The sequence below is a fragment of the Salvelinus namaycush genome, chromosome 9, assembly GCF_016432855.1.
Source record: "Salvelinus namaycush isolate Seneca chromosome 9, SaNama_1.0, whole genome shotgun sequence".
Classification (NCBI taxonomy): Eukaryota; Metazoa; Chordata; class Actinopteri; order Salmoniformes; family Salmonidae; genus Salvelinus; species Salvelinus namaycush.
In genome coordinates this window covers 20,398,280-20,416,973 of record NC_052315.1, presented here as the reverse complement: position 1 = coordinate 20,416,973, position 18,694 = coordinate 20,398,280, and the positions used below count along the sequence as shown (strand labels likewise).

The 18,694-nt window shown below is 44.1% G+C and overlaps 1 protein-coding gene across 1 annotated transcript in view; it reads right to left on the bottom strand.

Moving 5' to 3' along the window:
* The window catches only part of LOC120053189 (A disintegrin and metalloproteinase with thrombospondin motifs 20-like), a 147,730-nt gene that overhangs the window by 38,027 nt on the left and 91,009 nt on the right, over window positions 1-18,694 (bottom strand). The window contains exons 13-23 of the mRNA XM_039000350.1: window positions 17,389-17,570; window positions 15,974-16,110; window positions 15,428-15,545; window positions 12,134-12,229; window positions 7,707-7,873; window positions 7,426-7,555; window positions 4,042-4,168; window positions 3,742-3,952; window positions 3,310-3,474; window positions 2,545-2,715; window positions 677-904 (exon numbers count right to left, since the gene is read on the bottom strand). Coding sequence (XP_038856278.1) covers window positions 677-904; window positions 2,545-2,715; window positions 3,310-3,474; window positions 3,742-3,952; window positions 4,042-4,168; window positions 7,426-7,555; window positions 7,707-7,873; window positions 12,134-12,229; window positions 15,428-15,545; window positions 15,974-16,110; window positions 17,389-17,570 — 1,732 coding nt within the window. The remainder of the gene's footprint in view (window positions 1-676; window positions 905-2,544; window positions 2,716-3,309; window positions 3,475-3,741; window positions 3,953-4,041; window positions 4,169-7,425; window positions 7,556-7,706; window positions 7,874-12,133; window positions 12,230-15,427; window positions 15,546-15,973; window positions 16,111-17,388; window positions 17,571-18,694) is intronic.

Sequence of the window (18,694 nt, the reverse complement as noted above, 5' to 3'; positions counted from 1 at the left end):
GTGTTTCATTGAAGATGTGTGCATAACAACAGTCTATTTTCAATGAACTGATAAAGGTTACACTTTAAGCCACCAGCTCAGACACTCTGTGACAAATGCATTAAAATGAATAATTTGTACTCTCTGTCTCTATATGTTCTAACGAGACTCCTCCATGAGGTGAAATTCGAGCTGCACCCGGGCAAACTCAACAGGAGGACATAGTAAACTTTACCAAGGGGTGAATACCTACTGCGATCTAAAGGCACCATCTGAAACACACATGTAAATATCACAATCATATCAATTACACCAAATTGCCCATGACTTTACACGAGAGGATGGCAGTATCGCTCCTGAGTGGAATGTATGTGTGTTTTTTCAGAGGGACCACACTTGCGCTAGCCTCCTCTTTGACATGCGAACTCACAGCCTCTCTGACAGACATACAGACAAACTGAGATTCATGTTTGAAACCAAAGCCTCATGTTTAGACAGAGATCTGTTTTTTTCATTTGCACCGGGCAACAATGCAAAACACCAAGGCGAGGGAGTGTGTGTGTGTGTGAGGCTGAGCAGTGCTGCATTCTATAGACCAGTGAATCAGACAGAGGGGTAGTAATGGCGAGGCAGAGAGAGCTACTGTACGTGAGTGTTTATAAGCCTATTGGTGCGTGTGAGCGGTTGCAGTGCTCACTGTGGTCCAGGAGCCATATCTCCACTGTGTGAGGAGCTGACCAGAGGTGTCAGGGCGGACGGTGCTGTGTTGAGGAGAGGCCCAGGGACACGGTGCCACCTCACAGTCCTGGCTGTCCCTGGGTCTGGATGCTGCGTTACACTTCCTGTCATCCACAATGTCCCCATACAACCCTGACACACACCTCACAGCCCGCATCTGGTAACCATGGCCACACGTCACTGCACACTGCAACAACACACATAGGAGAGAAACACACAGGGTCAGATGATGGCCTGAGACTCCAAAAGGATTGACACTAAAACCTTGGCAGATCAGTGTTTACTTCAAGGAAGGATGCAATTTTAACTCAGCTCACATAGTCTAGCCCAGCCAAGCCCAGTCTAACTTAATGTAGTTGAACCCTACTACTTCCCAGACACCCACCCTCTCCCCCAGATCTCTGCTAACGGAGCGGCAGGTAGCCTAGTGGGGCGGCAGGTAGCCTAGTGGTTAATAGCGTTGGGTCTGTAACTAAAAGGTTTCTGGTTCAAATCCCTGAGCTGACAAGGTAAAACATCTGTGAATGTACCCTTGAGCAAGGCACTTAAACTCTCATTTCTTCTGTACATTGTTCTGGATAAGAGCATCTGCAAATTAATGCATTTGTCTTTATTATGGATCCCCACGGCAGCAGCTACTCATTCTGGGGTCTGGCAAAGTTAAGGCAGTTATAAAAAATGTAATTCCTTCACAACAGATTTTACAACATATTAAGTGTGTGCCCTCAGGCCCCTACTCTACTAGCACATATCTAGAATACAAAATCCATGTGTACGTGTGTGTATAGTGCATATGTTATCGTGTGTTTGTATGCATGCGTCTGTGCCTATGCTTGTGTTGCTTCACAGTCCCCGCTGTTCAATAAGGTGTATTTGTATCTATTTTTTAAATCTAATTTTACTGCTTGCATGAGTTACTTGATGTGTAATAGAGTTCCGTGTAGTCATGGCTCTATGTAGTACTGTGTGCCTCCCATAGTCTGTTCTGGACTGTGAAGAGACCTCTTGTGGCATGTCTTGTGGGGTATACATGTGTGTCCGAGCTGTGTGCCAGTCGTTCAAACAGACAGCTCGGTGGATTCAACATGTCAATACCTCTCCCAAATACAAGTGGTGATGAAGTCAATCTCTCCTCCATTTTGGGCCATGAGAGATGCATATTATTAATATTAGCTCTCTGTGTACATTCAAGGACCAGCCGTGCTGCCCTGTTCTGAGCCAATTGTAATGTACACACATTTGGTGGAGGAAGTGCTGCAGGATTTGGGCAGTAGATTGTGATTACACAGGAATTAACAGCCATATATACTGTATACCAGCTCTGTCAATGGAACTATCATGTTGAGTCAATGAATGGTCAAAGACATGAATTCATCCATTCAATCCTGCCATACTGGCTTGTGCACACCAGACAAGGTGCATGTATATAGGCTGAGGAAGTATTGGACTAGCAAACTTACAGGGTCTGTGTGTGTACGGCTCCGTCTAAGGCAGTGGGGGGACCTGATAGTGTGGTGAGTTATGGAGTGGTGTGCTCTGACTTGAGATGTCATTTCCTCCCCTAGCGCTCTCACTCTGCCCTCATATCCTGTTGGAGTAAATCTGACCCCACACACAGATACACACCACAGATACACACTGGGAAGGAAGGGGATGTATGTGCAAAGCACACGTGCAGCCAGACACATAAATAACACACACTACAATGTTACATACTTAAACATTCATTCCTGCACATTCATTCCTATTCAATCACAAAGATTCAACCACACGAGAACCTGAATCTGTCAGACACAGGCACATGCAGATCCATCCATCTGGACTCACCGGTCCCCAGACTCCGACCTGCCAGGAGGCACAATCTGGCAGCTCACAGCTCCCCACGGCTAGAGGCTTGGTGTTGGGGTCACAGAAGTGTTCACTCAGATTCTCCTCTCCTACCCCCACACTACAGGATACCTGCCTGTGTCTCATCCCCTTCCCACACGTCACCAAGCACTGGGAGGAGACAGAGGGAGAGATAGGGTCAGTGTGAGGGAGCAAGACTAATAAAGTATATGTGTTATGAAGGGTGTGTGTGTGGGGGAGGAAAATTGTGTGATTGTGTGTGTAAAATGTTATCCTCAAAGTGTGTGTGCATGTTAGAGCAAATGTGATGCGTTTACATCAATACACATATACTTTATAAAGTGTGTATATTTATGTGTTTTATTATGTGTTTACATCAATACGCATATACTTTATAAAGTGTGTATATTTATGTGTTTTATTATATGTGTACATTAATACGCATATAATTTATAGAGGGTGTATATATTTATGTGTTTTATTACGTGTGTACATCAATATGCATATACTTTATAAAGTGTGTATATTTATGTGTGTTTTATTATGTGTGTACATTAATATGCATATCATTTATAAAGTGTGTATATATTTACGTGTGTTTATAGAAGCGTTTATTGATGTGAATGTAACAGTGTGTGAATTTGTGTCATGTGTGTGTTTGCACTGTGTGTGTGTGTGTATGTGTGTGTGTGTACTGTGTGTGTGTGAAGTGTGTGTGAAGTGTGTGTGAAGTGTGACCCGTACCTCACTCCACTCGCTGACTGACCAGTCAGGGCAGTCCTGGTCGTTGCAGCTCTCCGCGATCATTCTCTGGTAGTCACTGCACTCCCTGTCCACCAGTCTCCTCCCCAAATTGTTCATACAGTAAGAGTCCCTGGTGCGGGCCCCACGACCACACGTCTTAGAACACTGAATGATGCACACAACACTCAGCATTAGATTCACCATTCAACATGTACTGCACAAAAGTCTAACAAAAACACTGCACCAAACATGTACAAAATACTCTCTACTACCTGTAATCTAAATCACATGTCCACTTATAATAACACCTGTCATGCATGAGAAGACTAAATAAATGGAAATGGGCTGCTTTTCAAGACAATGTGCAATAGCATCACATCATGAAAACAGGTATTGTAATGATGCGCGTCTTTGACTGTAGTTTCTACTGACCTGGGACCAGGCGCTGTACTGCCAGCTCTTGAGCAGACAGTCCCCGTGGCAGGCCTCTCTGGCCTGGGGTTTAGGTAGGTCAGAACAGGCCCTCCCCTCCACCCTCTCACTCTGCCTCTTCAGCAAGCTGTACCTCATACACTGCACGTCCATGGTCCGGTAGCCAGGGCCACACTTAGCAGAACATTCACTCTTCCCTGCTACATTCCACCTGCAAACAGGCTATATGGGTTAGTGTCTGTTTAACAGATATATAGTGACAGTGTGTGTGTGTGTGTGTTAAGTTGTGTGTGTATCTACCTGAGTTTACAGTCAGTGTTACATGGCTCAGTGGCAGCGTTGGGACGAGGTAGAGGCTCACAGCGCTGGTCAGAAACCCCCAGGTGGTCACTCTTCCTCACACATACCGCCTTGCGCTGTCGTTCACCTACACACACACACACACACACACACATGTAAGATTTGAATGTTTGAATTAGATCCGATCGGGCTAGGATCAACTGCCAAAGATCACATTTCCCCCTCCTTTAAATTGTTTTATTAACTCTCTGCGACTGGGTCCCAGTCCAAATGGGATTAGGGGTTCTGGGATGAAACTGCTTCAACTGGATCCTGCTAATGATGCTGAGTCCTGCGAGACACAGGAAGTTTTAACCCCTGGTCCTAGGAGAAACTTTCAGGAGAGATTTAGTGTGCTCAGAACAGGGGAGAACAACTGCCCCCTCTCATTGGCAGGTTGACTTTTAGTCTGAGTCTTGTCCTGGTGGCAGAACTGAGCGATTTGCCCTTAGATAGGCCAGCTGGGAAGTCAAAATTGGCTATAATGTAAAACTTCATGAACCAGAAAATAGCTTTTTGGTCTTAATTTAAGGTTAGGGTTAGGCATTAGGGTTAGGATTCAAATCAAATTGTATTACTTTGTGGCTGTGCCAGCTAGTGACCACACTACAGAGCTGCCTCCAGAACAAGATTCATGAAGAGAAACGCTACCCTGCCTCTCATCGAAGCCACGGAAGTTCAAAGCCGATTGTTTGCAGAAAACAGGATCCCCCATTATAGTGAATGAAAAAATGGCAATCTTTGTGGTCAATCTTTGTGTAAACCCCCCCCCCCCCCCCCCCCCCCCCCCAAAAAACAAAGACAATCATGGTACTAATAATTGCTTCTAATATACCAGATGTATGTCCTTGAACAGATTATTTAAAAATTGCACACAGGAAAAGTTACAAGGATAATTTAGTTGCTAATGGCAGCCTGCAATACCTTGGTCGGACTTCAACCTGAGTTACTCAATGAGAGGGGGCAGCACTGAGCTAGCCTGCAACGTTACTTCCTGTAGTAGCTCAAACTGCACATGTTATGTCTTATGAGACGCCATCTTAACCGACTTCATTTGGCTTCAATGCGCTATTGGATCTTCACATAGGAATGAATGGTGCGGCAGGTAGCCTAGTGGTTAGAGCGTTGGACTAGTAATCACAAAGGTTGCAAGTTCAAATCCTGAGCTGACCTTGTAAAAATCTGTCGTTCTGCCCCTGAACAAGGCAGGTAACCCACTGTTCCTAGGCCGTCATCGAAAATAAGATTTTGTTCGTAACTGACTTGCCTAGTTAATTTAAGGGAACCATTTTTTTTTAAATGGTGTCACGGGATTGATGGCTTTATCCATTCAAATATACATTAATTGGCTCAGTAAGGTTAGAGGGCAGGCTAAGGGGGAGGAAGGTGTACTGGGATGTGATCAACCAGGTCACAGCAGAGGGGCTGCCAGGAGAGGAGGTCGGTTGATTTATAGGGTGGGTTCGTACTCAGTACTCATGCTGTGGTGTGTGGGGGTCAAAATAGCATTGGGGGCTAAAGCCTGAAACACATGGGTAACAGGGTGGACAACTGTGACCTTACCCTGACACTTGGGTAACTGGGTGGATGACTATGACTTTACCCTGACACATGGGTAACTGGGTAGACAACTATGACTTTACCCTGCCACATGGGTAACTGGGTGGATGCCTATGACATTACCCTGACACATGGGTAACTAGTTGGACGACTATGACTTTATCCTGACACATGGGTAACTGGGTGGATGTCTATGACTTTACCCTGACACATGGGTAACTGGGTGGATGATTATGACTTTACCCTGACACATGGGTAACTGGGTGGATGACTTTACCCTGACACATGGGTAACTGGGTGGATGATTATGACTTTACCCTGACACATGGGTAACTGGGTGGATGATTATGACTTTACCCTGACACATGGGTAACTGGGTGGATGACTTTACCCTGACACATGGGTAACTGGGTGGATGATTATGACTTTACCCTGACACATGGGTAACTGGGTGGACGACTATGACTTTACCCTGACGCATGGGTAACTGGGTGGATGATTATGACTTTACCCTGACACATGGGTAACTGGGTGGACGACTATGACTTTACCCTGACACATGGGTAACTAGTTGGACGACTATAACCTTACCCTGATACATGGGTAACTGGGTGGATGATTATGACTTTACCCTGACACATGGGTAACTGGGTGGACGACTTTACCCTGATACATGGGTAACTGGGTGGACGACTATGACTTTACCCTGACACATGGGTAACTGGGTAGACGACTATGACTTTACCCTGATACATGGGTAACTGGGTGGACGACTATGACTTTACCCTGATACATGGGTAACTGGGTGGATGTCTATGACTTTACCCTGACACATGGGTAACTGGGTGGATGTCTATGACTTTACCCTGACACATGGGTAACTGGGTGGACGACTATGACTTTACCCTGACACATGGGTAACTGGGTGGATGTCTATGACTTTACCCTGATACATGGGTAACTGGGTGGATGTCTATGACTTTACCCTGACACATGGGTAACTGGGTGGACGACTATGACTTTACCCTGACACATGGGTAACTGGGTAGACGACTATGACTTTACCCTGACACATGGGTAACTGGGTGGACGACTATGACTTTACCCTGACACATGGGTAACTGGGTAGACGACTATGACTTTACCCTGATACATGGGTAACTGGGTGGACGACTATGACTTTACCCTGATACATGGGTAACTGGGTGGACGTCTATGACTTTACCCTGACACATGGGTAACTGGGTGGATGTCTATGACTTTACCCGGACACATGGGTAACTGGGTGGATGTCTATGACTTTACCCGGACACATGGGTAACTGGGTGGACGACTATAACCTTACCCTGACACATGGGTAACTGGGTGGATGTCTATGACTTTACCCTGATACATGGGCAACTGGGTGGATGTCTATGACTTTACCCTGACACATGGGTAACTGGGTGGACGACTATGACTTTACCCTGATACATGGGTAACTGGGTGGATGTCTATGACTTTACCCTGACACATGGGTAACTGGGTGGATGTCTATGACTTTACCCTGATACATGGGTAACTGGGTGGATGTCTATGACTTTACCCTGACACATGGGTAACTGGGTGGACGACTATGACTTTACCCTGATACATGGGTAACTGGGTGGATGTCTATGACTTTACCCTGACACATGGGTAACTGGGTGGATGTCTATGACTTTACCAGGACACATGGGTAACTGGGTGGATGTCTATGACTTTACCCTGACACATGGGTAACTGGGTGGACGACTATAACCTTACCCTGACACATGCGGCTACAATCCAGCCAGGAGCCTGAGGGGTCCCACACAAACTGTTCCCTGTGCTCCTCGATGGGGATGTTGAAGGAGTAGCGCACATCTGGGTTGTACAGGTTCCCCACACACAGGACCTAGGGCAACAATGATACGGGAAATACTTATATAGAAGTATAGATGGGGGAAGGGAGGAGAGGGGGACAGAGAGAAAGCAGAGAGAGATAAAGACAGAAACAAACAGAAGAGCGAGAGAGAGAGACAAAGAGACAGAGACATCAGCCTTGCCTGTAGGATGAGTTCCTCCTCAACACGTTCAGTGCAGTTGATGCGCTCCTCTTTGGTGTCTGAGCCGCTGTACTCAATGACGGTTCCCTTGAAGGGGATTTCCCTTTTGAACATGGCCACCACAAAGTTCCCATTCAGGAGAAAGTTAGAATGACTGTCAGATAAAGCTGAAAGGAAACAAACAAAAAGTGGAAAAATAAATAATAAAAAGAAAATATTGCCTCAAGACATTGGATAAAAACTGCTTTCTTTGCTAAATACTTTTTGAGTCTTGTGGGTTTCAGGTTTGGAAAATCGTTTGAGGGGGAAAGTAGCTTTGTCATTCCAAGCTGTATGTAAACATTCAATGACTTCAAACCAAAAATGTTCTGCAATGCCATTGTTGCAAGAGGGTATGTTGAAACATTGGTGGCACCAAATTGCAGTCATTTGGAGTTAGACTGCGTGACTCTCTTTACGACTGGCATTACAATGCTAACAAAGTAGCTCCACTGTCTTGAAATACAAACCAGTGCATAAAAACACACAAACACAAAAGACAAGCTCACACATGCTGAACAAACCCTTGTTTATACACTACCAACCAAACACCAACTACCCCCTTCAACACACACACATACACACAAGAAGTATGGTTCTGTGAAATATGCAGTAATTACAATGTGAGAGAGCCCATGTTGAAACAATGTGTGTGATTAGGTCTCTAGGCACAACTTTGTTCACATTCAAGTCTGTACACTACCAGAAGAGGACCCCAGCTAGTCCTCTTTAACCCCTGACTGCCTGTGTGTGTGGTGTGTGATGGCCAATGACAAAAACACCTCTTCTGGCAGTCATCACCTGCACCCTCCAGCAGTGAGAAAAATGCATTGGCTAACACACATACACAAACAAAGCCATTGCCCATCTCACCCAGCCCCTATCCACTTTCATCTGGCCTGGCTACACATGGCTCTAATTAACACCTTTTCTACACACATTCAGCTTCCTCTCATTCTGACACACTGTTTGCTTTCCCAGCTATCCCTTATCCTCTGGCCCATTTGGCTCCGGGCCCCGCCATGCTTCCTCCATATACAGTTGAAGTCGGAAGTTTACATACACCTTAGCCAAATACATAAAAACTCAGTTTTTCACAATTCCTGACATTTAATCCTAGTAAGAATGTAAAATGTCAGAATAACAGAAGAGAAAATTACTTTCATTACATTCCCAGTGGGTCAGAAGTTTACACTCAATTAGTATTTGGTAGCATTGCCTTTAAATTGTTCAACTGGGTCAAACATTTCGGGTAGCCTTCCACAAGCTTCCCACAATAAGTTGGGTGAATTTTGGCCCATTACTCCTGACATAGCTGGTGTAACTGAGTCAGGTTTGTAGGCCTCCTTGCTCGCACATGCTTTTTCAGTTCTGCCCACAACTTTTCTATAGGATTGGGGTCAGGGCTTTGTAATGGCCACTCCAATACCTTGACTTTGTTGTCCTTAAGCCATTTTGCCACAACTTTGGAAATATGCTTGGGGATCATTGTCCATTTGGAAGACCCATTTGCGACCAAGTTTCAACTTCCTGACTGATGTCTTGAGATGTTGCTTCAATATATCTACATAATTTTCCTCCCTCTTGATGCCATCTATTTTGTGAAGTGCACCAGTCCCTCCTGCAGCAAACCACCCCCACAACATGATGCTGCCACCCCCGTGCTTCACGGTTGGGATGGTGTTCTTCGGCTTGCAAGCCTCCCCCTTTTTCCTCCAAACATAACGATGGTCCTTGTGGCCAATAAGTTCTATTTTTGTTTCATCAGACCAGAGGACATTTCTCCAAGAAGTACGATCTTTTTTGTTGCAAACCGTAGTCTGTTTTTTTTTATGGCGGTTTTGGAGCAGTGGCTTCTTCCTTGCTGAGCGCCCTTTCAGGTTATGTCGATATAGGACTCGTTTTACTGTGGATATAGATACTTTTGTACTTGTTTCCTCCAGAATCTTCACAATGTCCTTTGCTGTTGTTCTGGGATTGATTTGCACTTTTCGCACGAAAGTACGTTCATCTCTAGGAGACAGAACGCGTCTCCTTCCTGAGCGGTATGACAGCTGCGTGGTCCCATGGTGTTTATACTTGCGTACTATTGTTTGTACAGATGAACGTGGTACCTTCAGGCGTTTGGAAATTGCTCCCAACCCAAGGATGAACCAGACTTGTGGAGGTCTACAATTTGTCTTCTGAAGTCTTGGCTGATTTCTTTTGATTTTCCCATGATGTCAAGCAAAGAGGCACTGAATTTGAAGGTAGGCCTTGACATAAATCCACAGGTACACCTCCAATGGACTCAAATGATGTCAATTAGTCTGTCAGAAGCTTCTAAAAACATGACATATTTTTCTGGAATTTTCCAAGCTGTTTAAAGGCACAGTCAATTTAGCCTATGTAAACTTCTGACCCACTGGAATTGTGATACAGTGAATTATAAGTGAAATAATCTGTCTGTAAACAATTGTTGGAAAAATTACTTGTGTCATGCACAAAGTAGATGTCCTAACTGATTTGCCAAAAAATTGAGTAGCTTGGATGAAAGGTGCACAGAGGTGCCCAGAGTAAACGGCCTGCTCCTCAGTCATAGTTGCTAATATTTGCATATTATTATTATTATTGGATAGAAAACACTCTGAAGTTTCTAAAACTGTTTGAATTATGTCTGTGAGTATAACAGAACTCATATGGCAGGCAAAAACCTGAGAAGTTCCACTTCCTGTTTGGATTTTTTCTGAGGTGGCAGATTTTCAACCAAGCTCTCATTGAAATTACAGCGAGATATTGATGAGTTTTCACTTCCTACAGCTTCCACTAGATGTCAACAGTCAATAGAACTTTGTCTGATGACTCTAATGTGAAGGGGGGCCGAAGGAGACAGGAATTAGTCACCACTGCCACGAGCTGACCATGCTTTGACCACGCGCGTTCACGTGATAGGCAGCTACGTTCCATTGCTCAACTGAAGTCAATCTAATTCTCCGGTTGGAACGTTATTCAAGATGTATGTTAACAACATTCTAAAGATTGATTCAGTACATCGTTTGACATGTTTCTACTGACTGTTATGGAACTTTTGGACATTTCATCACGTTATAGTGGACGCGCTTTGTGACTTTGGAATTGTTTACCAAACACGCTAACCAAAGTAGCTAATTGGACATAAATAACGGACATTATCGAACAAATCAAGCATTTATTGTGGACCTGGGATTCCTAGGACTGCATTCTGATGAAGTTCATCAAAGGTAAGGAAACATTTATCATGTATTTTCTGGTTTCTGTTGACTCCAACATGGCGGCTAATTTGGCTATTGTTCTGAGCGCCGTCTCAGATTATTGCATGATTTGCTTTTTCCGTAAAGTTTTTTTGAAATCTGACACAGCGGTTGCATTAAGGAGAGGTATATCTATAATTCCATGTGCATAACTTATATTATCATCTACATTTATGATGAGTATTTCTGTTGAAACGATGTGGCTATGCAAAATCACTTGATGTTTTTGCAACTAGTGAATGTAACGCGCCAATGTAAACTCAGATTTTTTGATATAAATATGAACTTTATCAAACAAAACATGCATGTATTGTGTAACATGAAGTCCTATGAGTGTCATCTGATGAAGATCATCAAAGGTTAGTGATTCATTTTATCTCTATTTCTGCTTTTTCTGACTGCTATCTTTCGCTGGAAAAATGGTTGTGCTTATTGTGGTTTGGTGGTGACCTAACATAATCGTTTGTAGTGCTTTCGCTGAAAAGCATATTTGAAATCGGTCACTTTGGTGGGATTAACAACAAGATTACCTTTAAAATGATATAAGACACATGTATGTTTGAGGAATTTTAATTATGAGATTTCTGTTGTTTGAATTTGGCGCCCTGCACTTTCACTGGCTGTTGTCATATCGATCCCGGTAGCGGGATGCAGCCATAAGAAGTTTAACAAGAAATTTGTGAAGTGGTTGAAAAACTAGTTTTAATGACTCCAACCTAAGTGTATGTAAACTTCCAACTTCAACTGTACATTCTGACTGGTATAAACGACTAGTGGTTTGGTATTAGTCCATACTTCCTCACCCCCTTTAACCCCACTTCCTAAACAACCTGTCCCTAAAGCTGGGGTCACTGGGTGGGTAACCATGTTCTGACCAATGGCTGCCCTTTGATAGAGGAGCGGGGGAAAACACATTGACCTATTGTATGGTGCCCACCATTTAAAGAGGCACCAATAAACATATTTAAAGCCTTTATAGCTAGAAAGAATTTGCCATAAACTGGCTGTGAGTGAGTTGGCCTGGTGTGAAGCACCATGGCTAAGCAGTGACAGCATCACTCATGCTCACACACACACACGCACGCACACGCACACGCACACACACACACAAAAACTCACCGAGGTAGTTGTCATCCTCCGACTTCCCAGAGTAGCTGACCTGTTTAATATCAATGTTGGTGGCTCCTGCAGGGATCCGCACCACTGTGTTGTAACCTGGATGGAGAGAGAGAGAGAGAGAGAGAGAGAGAGAGAGAGAGAGAGAGAGAGAGAGAGAGAGAGAGAGAGAGAGAGAGAGAGAGAGAGAGAGAGAGAGCGAGAGAGAGAGCGAGAGAGAGAGAGAGAGAGAGAGAGAGAGAGAGAGAGAGAGAGAGAGAGAGAGAGAGAGGCCCACCCATAAAATAATATGTAATTATTTCCCCGGCCCGGCGCTTGCCTTGTAATTTCCCTGGGTCTGTGTTCCATGACAGGCCGACATGGGTAGAGGAAAGAGGAGAGGAGAGACTGAGCAGGAGCGAGGGAAACGGTGAGAGAGAAGATGGAGGAAGACAGTAGAAACAAAACAGGAGATGAAAGAGAAGAGGTGAGAGGTGGAAAGAAGTGAGAGGAGAGGGTTAAGACAGAGATATTAGAACGAGGGGAGAGGAGAGGGTTAAAACAGAGATATTGGAGTGAAGAGAGGGTTAGAACAGAGATATTGGAGTGAGGGGAGAGGAGAGAGCCAGGGTTAGACCATAGATATTGGAGTGATGGGAGAGGAGAGGGTTAAAACAGAGATATTAGAGTGAGGGGAGAGGAGAGGGTTAAAACAGAGATATTGGAGTGAGGGGAGAGGAGATGGTTAAAACAGAGATATTGGAGTGAGGGGTGAGGAGAGGGTTAAAAATAGATATTGGAGTGAGGGGAGAGGATAGGGTTAGGGTTAAAACATAGATATTGGAGTGAGGGAAGAGGAGAGGGTTAGAACAGAGATATTGGAGTGAGAGGAGAGGAGAGGGTTAGAACAGAGATATTGGAGTGAGAGGAGAGGAGAGGGTTAGAACAGAGATATTGGAGTAGGGGGAGAGGAGAGGGTTAAAACAGAAATATTGGAGTGAGGGGAGAGGACAGGGTTAAACAGAGATATTGGAGTGAGGGCAGAGGAGAGGGTTAAAAGAGAGATATTGGAGTGAGGGGAGAAGAGAGGGTTAGAACAGAGATATTGGAGTGAGGGGTGAGGAGAGGGTTAAAAAAGAGATATGGGATTGAGGGGAAATGAGAGGGTTTGAACAGAGATGGGTTCCCGAGTGGCGCAGCGGTCTAAGGCACCGCCTCTCAGTGTTAGAAGCGTCACTACAGTCCCTGGTTTGATTCCAGGCTGTATCACATCCGGCCGTGATTGTGAGTCCCATAGGGCGGCACACAATTGGCCCAGCGTCGTCCGGGTTTGGCCGGGATAGGCCGTCATTGTTAAATAAAGGTTACATTATAAAAATATAAAAAATAGATATTGGAGTGAGGGGAGAGGGTCAGAACAGAGATATTGGAGGGAGGGGAGAGGAGAGTAGTCAGAGGAGAAAGTGGCTGGAGAGAACTGGATTAAAGAGAGGGGAGAGAGGAGGAGAAAATAGGGGATGAAAAGAGGGTGAGAGGGGGAAAGAGAAGGGGGTGAGTGGAGAAGGGAGAGAGAAGTGCCTGGGCCACTCGGGGGCAGCACTAGTAAAGGTTATGTCTTGTCACACCGACCGACCGGCCAACCACACACTTTATCACTCAATCTACGTTCGGTGGTCACTATTGTTGATTGAAGTGCATTTTCTTTGTAGTCAAAGGAATAAGCCCATAACCCTTATATTCTACAGTCACTCTGGTACCACAAGAAAAGGCTGCAGCTTCCAGTCTTACAGCATCAACAACAAAAAAATTGACTTTTTGCTCTAAATTCTAAAAGATAAACAACAATTGCTTAAGAATGTCCATAAGAAAACTCCAGTGATAAAAAACAGCAGCATAAATGTCTCTTCTGTGCTGTTAGGTTTTAAGTAGCATGTTAAATTCCCTCTCTAACCAGTGAAGACAGAATAAGCACATAAGTACAAGGAGTGGGTGAACTGTGTAAACCGCAGACCAGGTCCCCCTTAGAGAAAGCCACAGCTCATCCACAGACCCTCGAAGCCCCCAATGCAACCGTTCACCACACACACAATCTAAACGCAACCACAGGGAGACCGCGGAATGCAAACACAGTCCTCCAGGAGAGACACCCCTGGTGCACCCTGGGAAAGCTGAGGTCTACCTCATGACGGGCAGACAGACACACAGCACTGTACCGAGGGAGAAGAAGACTAGGAGACCACTGTTCTAAATGTTTTTTACTGTACATACGCTAATTTAGTTACACAGCAAAGGGTAAGCCATAGGTTACTTCAACTTTCAATGTGTCTAAGCGTTACAGCTTGGGATCTGGGTAAAGGAGCTAAATGAATAAAACAAATCATTATTATTATAAAAAGGAAGTGTGCTTTTATCAGGGTCCAGAGTCTCCTCAGCTCTGGGTGAGGTCCTCAAACCCCTGAGTTAGTGGCTCTCCTCTCCTCATTTAGCTGTTTACACTGTTAACTGGCTAAAGAGGGAGATGGACAGGGAGAGGAGGATGGAGAGGGAGAGGAAGGAGTCGAGGGAAAGGGAGAAAGAGAGAGGGAGAGGTGAGGGAGGGAGAAGGAGAGAGAAGAGAGAGAGAGGGAGAAGATGAAGAGAGGGAGAGGAGAGAGAGGAGTGGACCATGCTGGACCAGAGATATCCTGGCTGGGCTGAGTTCCCATTCATGTCATCCTGGTCTAAGCTTGGTCTGGCTGCACATGCTTGGCCTGGGACTCCTCAGTAGAAACACAAGCAGAGGAATGGACAGATAGAGGATGAGAGATGAAGAGAAGCAAATAGCAAAATAAATATTGAGTAAATATTGAGCCAAATTCACAACCATTTATGCTAATTTATTTTGTTATTTTGCAGCTCAGACTTGAAGGGGATTTGATGTAATCAGTGCTTGGCCCGGGAAGAGACATCATACTAATCATGAGTTCAAGGGGGTCACGCTGGGTCGGAGTTAAGTTTGAGAACTTCTAGAGTTTACTGAGGTTTTCAACAGGTTTTGGAGACTTATTCAGGATATCCATTATGCAAAGCATTGTCCCAAAGCAAAAGGAAAATGTTCACTCCCTTCACTAGCATCCAAAAGTTGTGTCATAATTCTGTTGTCATTTGTGCATTGTCCAAGTGTCAATTAGTTTAGCAAGTTTAGCATAGCACAAATCTTTATGTACTTTGTATATTGCATTTCAACTGTTCATAGACAGTTGTTGTTGTAAACAGTGTGCAATACCTGCTAACGTACTTTGGAATAGAGGGAAAGAAGAGAAAGGCAGCCAGGCTTACCATACTCAGCATCGTTGAAGGTCCCAGCAAGGGTTTTGCAGGAGGAGTTGTCCCCTCCACACACTCCACACTTGTCATTTTTCGCCTTGGAGTTCAACACATGATCACAGCCTGCTTGCTGTTAAAACAGACAGAGACACACCAATCAGACAAGGGGTCACACAGAGACACACCAATCAGACAGGGGGTCACACCAAGGGCTATGTCAATCATCAGTGGTCACAATCCTGCACTAAAAATAGACGTTTATATACTCAATCCAACACCGCAAAACTAAAGCTTTCTCTGTTTCTGTGTGTGTGTGTGTGTGTGTGTGTGTGTGTGTGTGTGTGTGTGTGTGTGTGTGTGTGTGTGTGTGTGTGTGTGTGTGTGTGTGTGTGTGTGTGTGTGTGTGTGTGTGTGTGTGTGTGTGTGTACATACTCTGATACAGTATGTCACAACATTGTTAGTGATATGCTGATATAGACACACATCTGAGAGAACATATATCAGTTTGTAAGTTAGCTGTGTTTGATACACAGTATGATGTTAGGGAGTACAGTTACCCGACAGAGGCCTTGAACACAGATATCGTAGGTGTCTGGGCCACACGGCGTGCCGTCGATGACACGATCCTTCAGCTGATAGTAGGCCATCGTCCCAGCAACCCGACAGAAGAGCTTGCACCGATCCTTCATTAGAACTACACAGGAAAAACACACCCATTGGAAGATGACTGTATGGTGAGATATACATCAGTGGAGGCTGCTGAGGGAAGGATGGCTCATAATAATGGCTGGAACAGAGTAAATGTGTTGGAAACCATTGGAAACCATGTGTTTGATGTATTTGATACCATTCCACCTATTCCACTCCAGCCATTACCACGAGCCCGTCCTCCCCAATTAAGGTGCCACCAACCTCCTGTGATATATATATACTGACAAAGCTATGGATGAATCATTTTACATGACATGATATAATGAATGTCAAATAACAACAAAAACAATAATAATGGCAACAACAACAACAATCTACAGTTAGCAAAAGGCCTCACAAAATAGGTCTACAAACTCAAAAATATGTAATTCTCTACAAAAGTACAGCTGTTAACATTTTTGCAAGGGTCAGCAGTTAGCTTTGCTGAAATAACTGCATTTGTATCAGTTGTTCAGAAAAATCCCCATTCTGTTTGACACCATTTTGGCCTCTGTGCTTGGTCAGTGTGCTTGGTCAGTGTGCTTGGTCAGTGTGCTTGGTCAGTGTGCTTGGTCAGTGTGCTTGGTCAGTGTGCTTGTATAACATTGTATTGTGATAGCTCGCGGTTACTTCTTCCAAATCTTAAACCCTGCGCTAAAGCCCTGTCTCCTTTGCCAAATGGCAACTCGTTCAACTGTGCAAGCCATCACTATAATTATTACAATGCGTGAGGTATAGAAGAGGGAAGCTATCCAGGAGCATATATTTTAGTACTGTATGCTTCTCAAGTGTTGATTACTCTGTACATTTTTCATGTCTGTTCCTATCATGACTATGCAGAGCATTGAGGGAAAACACACTGACAGAATTTGCCTGTACTGAGCCAAAAGCCAACAGTACAGTTATCTACCTACCAGGACACAATGGGGAGTGGGGTAAGGAGACAGAAGAACCAGAGCCATGTTTTACGTCATTCAAAATAATATTGACACCTTAACCCCACCTAGCCCTCAATTAGGCATGGTGGACATTCTGACAGTTGAAGTCTGGTTCTTTGAGCTCTGTGAGGGAGCATCAAGAGGTGTCTATAGGTGTAGTATAGGGTAGGGTATAGGGTAGTAGAATGCTATAATGTAATGTTATCAACTGTTATCATAGAGGCTTGGTGTTATCATGGTTTAACTACTAGTACAGTGAGTACTCCCACTAATAATACATGGAGTTTTATATATGGTAGCACTTTTAAAGGACTCAAAGACACTTTACAATAGAGGGTACTCACTACCACTGTACTTGGGCACCCAGCGGACGGTGGGAGGTAGACCGTTGATGTTGAAGTGCTTGCCGTCGAACTGAGAGCACTGCTCCTCGCGGAAGTCTCTCCGTCCTCGGGGACACGGCTCAGTGTTGCAGGACCGGAACTTCATCCTTCGACCCACGCAGAACTTTCCTCCATTCCGGGGCCTGAAGAAACATTACAGCAAAATAACTTGATTAAAACATGACTGACATTCACAGAGGCTTTGACTCTTTGATTGAAATGTGTTTTGCCAAGTATGTCCTCAGGCTTTGTTTGTTATTCTTTCTTACTCAGGTGTAGCATTGTTTTGACTGTTACTCAGGTGTTGTATTGTTTTGACTGTTACTCAGGTGTTGTATTGTTTTGACTGTTACTCAGGTGTAGCATTGTTTTGACTGTTACTCAAGTGTTGTATTGTTTTGACTGTTACTCAGGTGTAGCATTGTTTTGACTGTTACTCAGGTGTAGCATTGTTTTGACTGTTACTCAGGTGTTGTATTGTTTGACTGTTACTCAGGTGTTGTATTGTTTTGACTGTTACTCAGGTGTAGCATTGTTTTGACTGTTACTCAGGTGTTGTATTGTTTTGACTGTTACTCAGGTGTAGCATTGTTTTGACTGTTACTCAGGTGTTGTATTGTTTTGACTGTTACTCAGGTGTAGCATTGTTTTGACTGTTACTCAGGTGTTGTATTGTTTGACTGTTACTCAGGTGTTGTATTGTTTTGACTGTTACTCAGGTGTTGTATTGTTTTGACTGTTACTCAGGTGTTGTATTGTTTTGACTGTTACTCAGGTGTTGTATTGTTTTGACTGTTACTCAGGTGTAGCATTGTTTTGACTGTTACTCAGGTGTAGCATTGTTTTGACTGTTACTCAGGTGTAGCATTGTTTTGACTGTTACTCAGGTGTTGTATTGTTTTGACTGTTACTCAGGTGTTGTATTGTTTTGACTGTTACTCAGGTGTTGTATTGTTTTGACTGTTACTCAGGTGTAGCATTGTTTTGACTGTTACTCAGGTGTAGCATTGTTTTGACTGTTACTCAGGTGTAGCATTGTTTTGACTGTTACTCAGGTGTTGTATTGTTTTGACTGTTACTCAGGTGTAGCATTGTTTTGACTGTTACTCAGGTGTAGCATTGTTTTGACTGTTACTCAGGTGTTGTATTGTTTTGACTGTTACTCAGGTGTAGCATTATTTTGACTGTTACTCAGGTGTTGTATTGTTTTGACTGTTACTCAGGTGTAGCATTGTTTTGACTGTTACTCAGGTGTTGTATTGTTTTG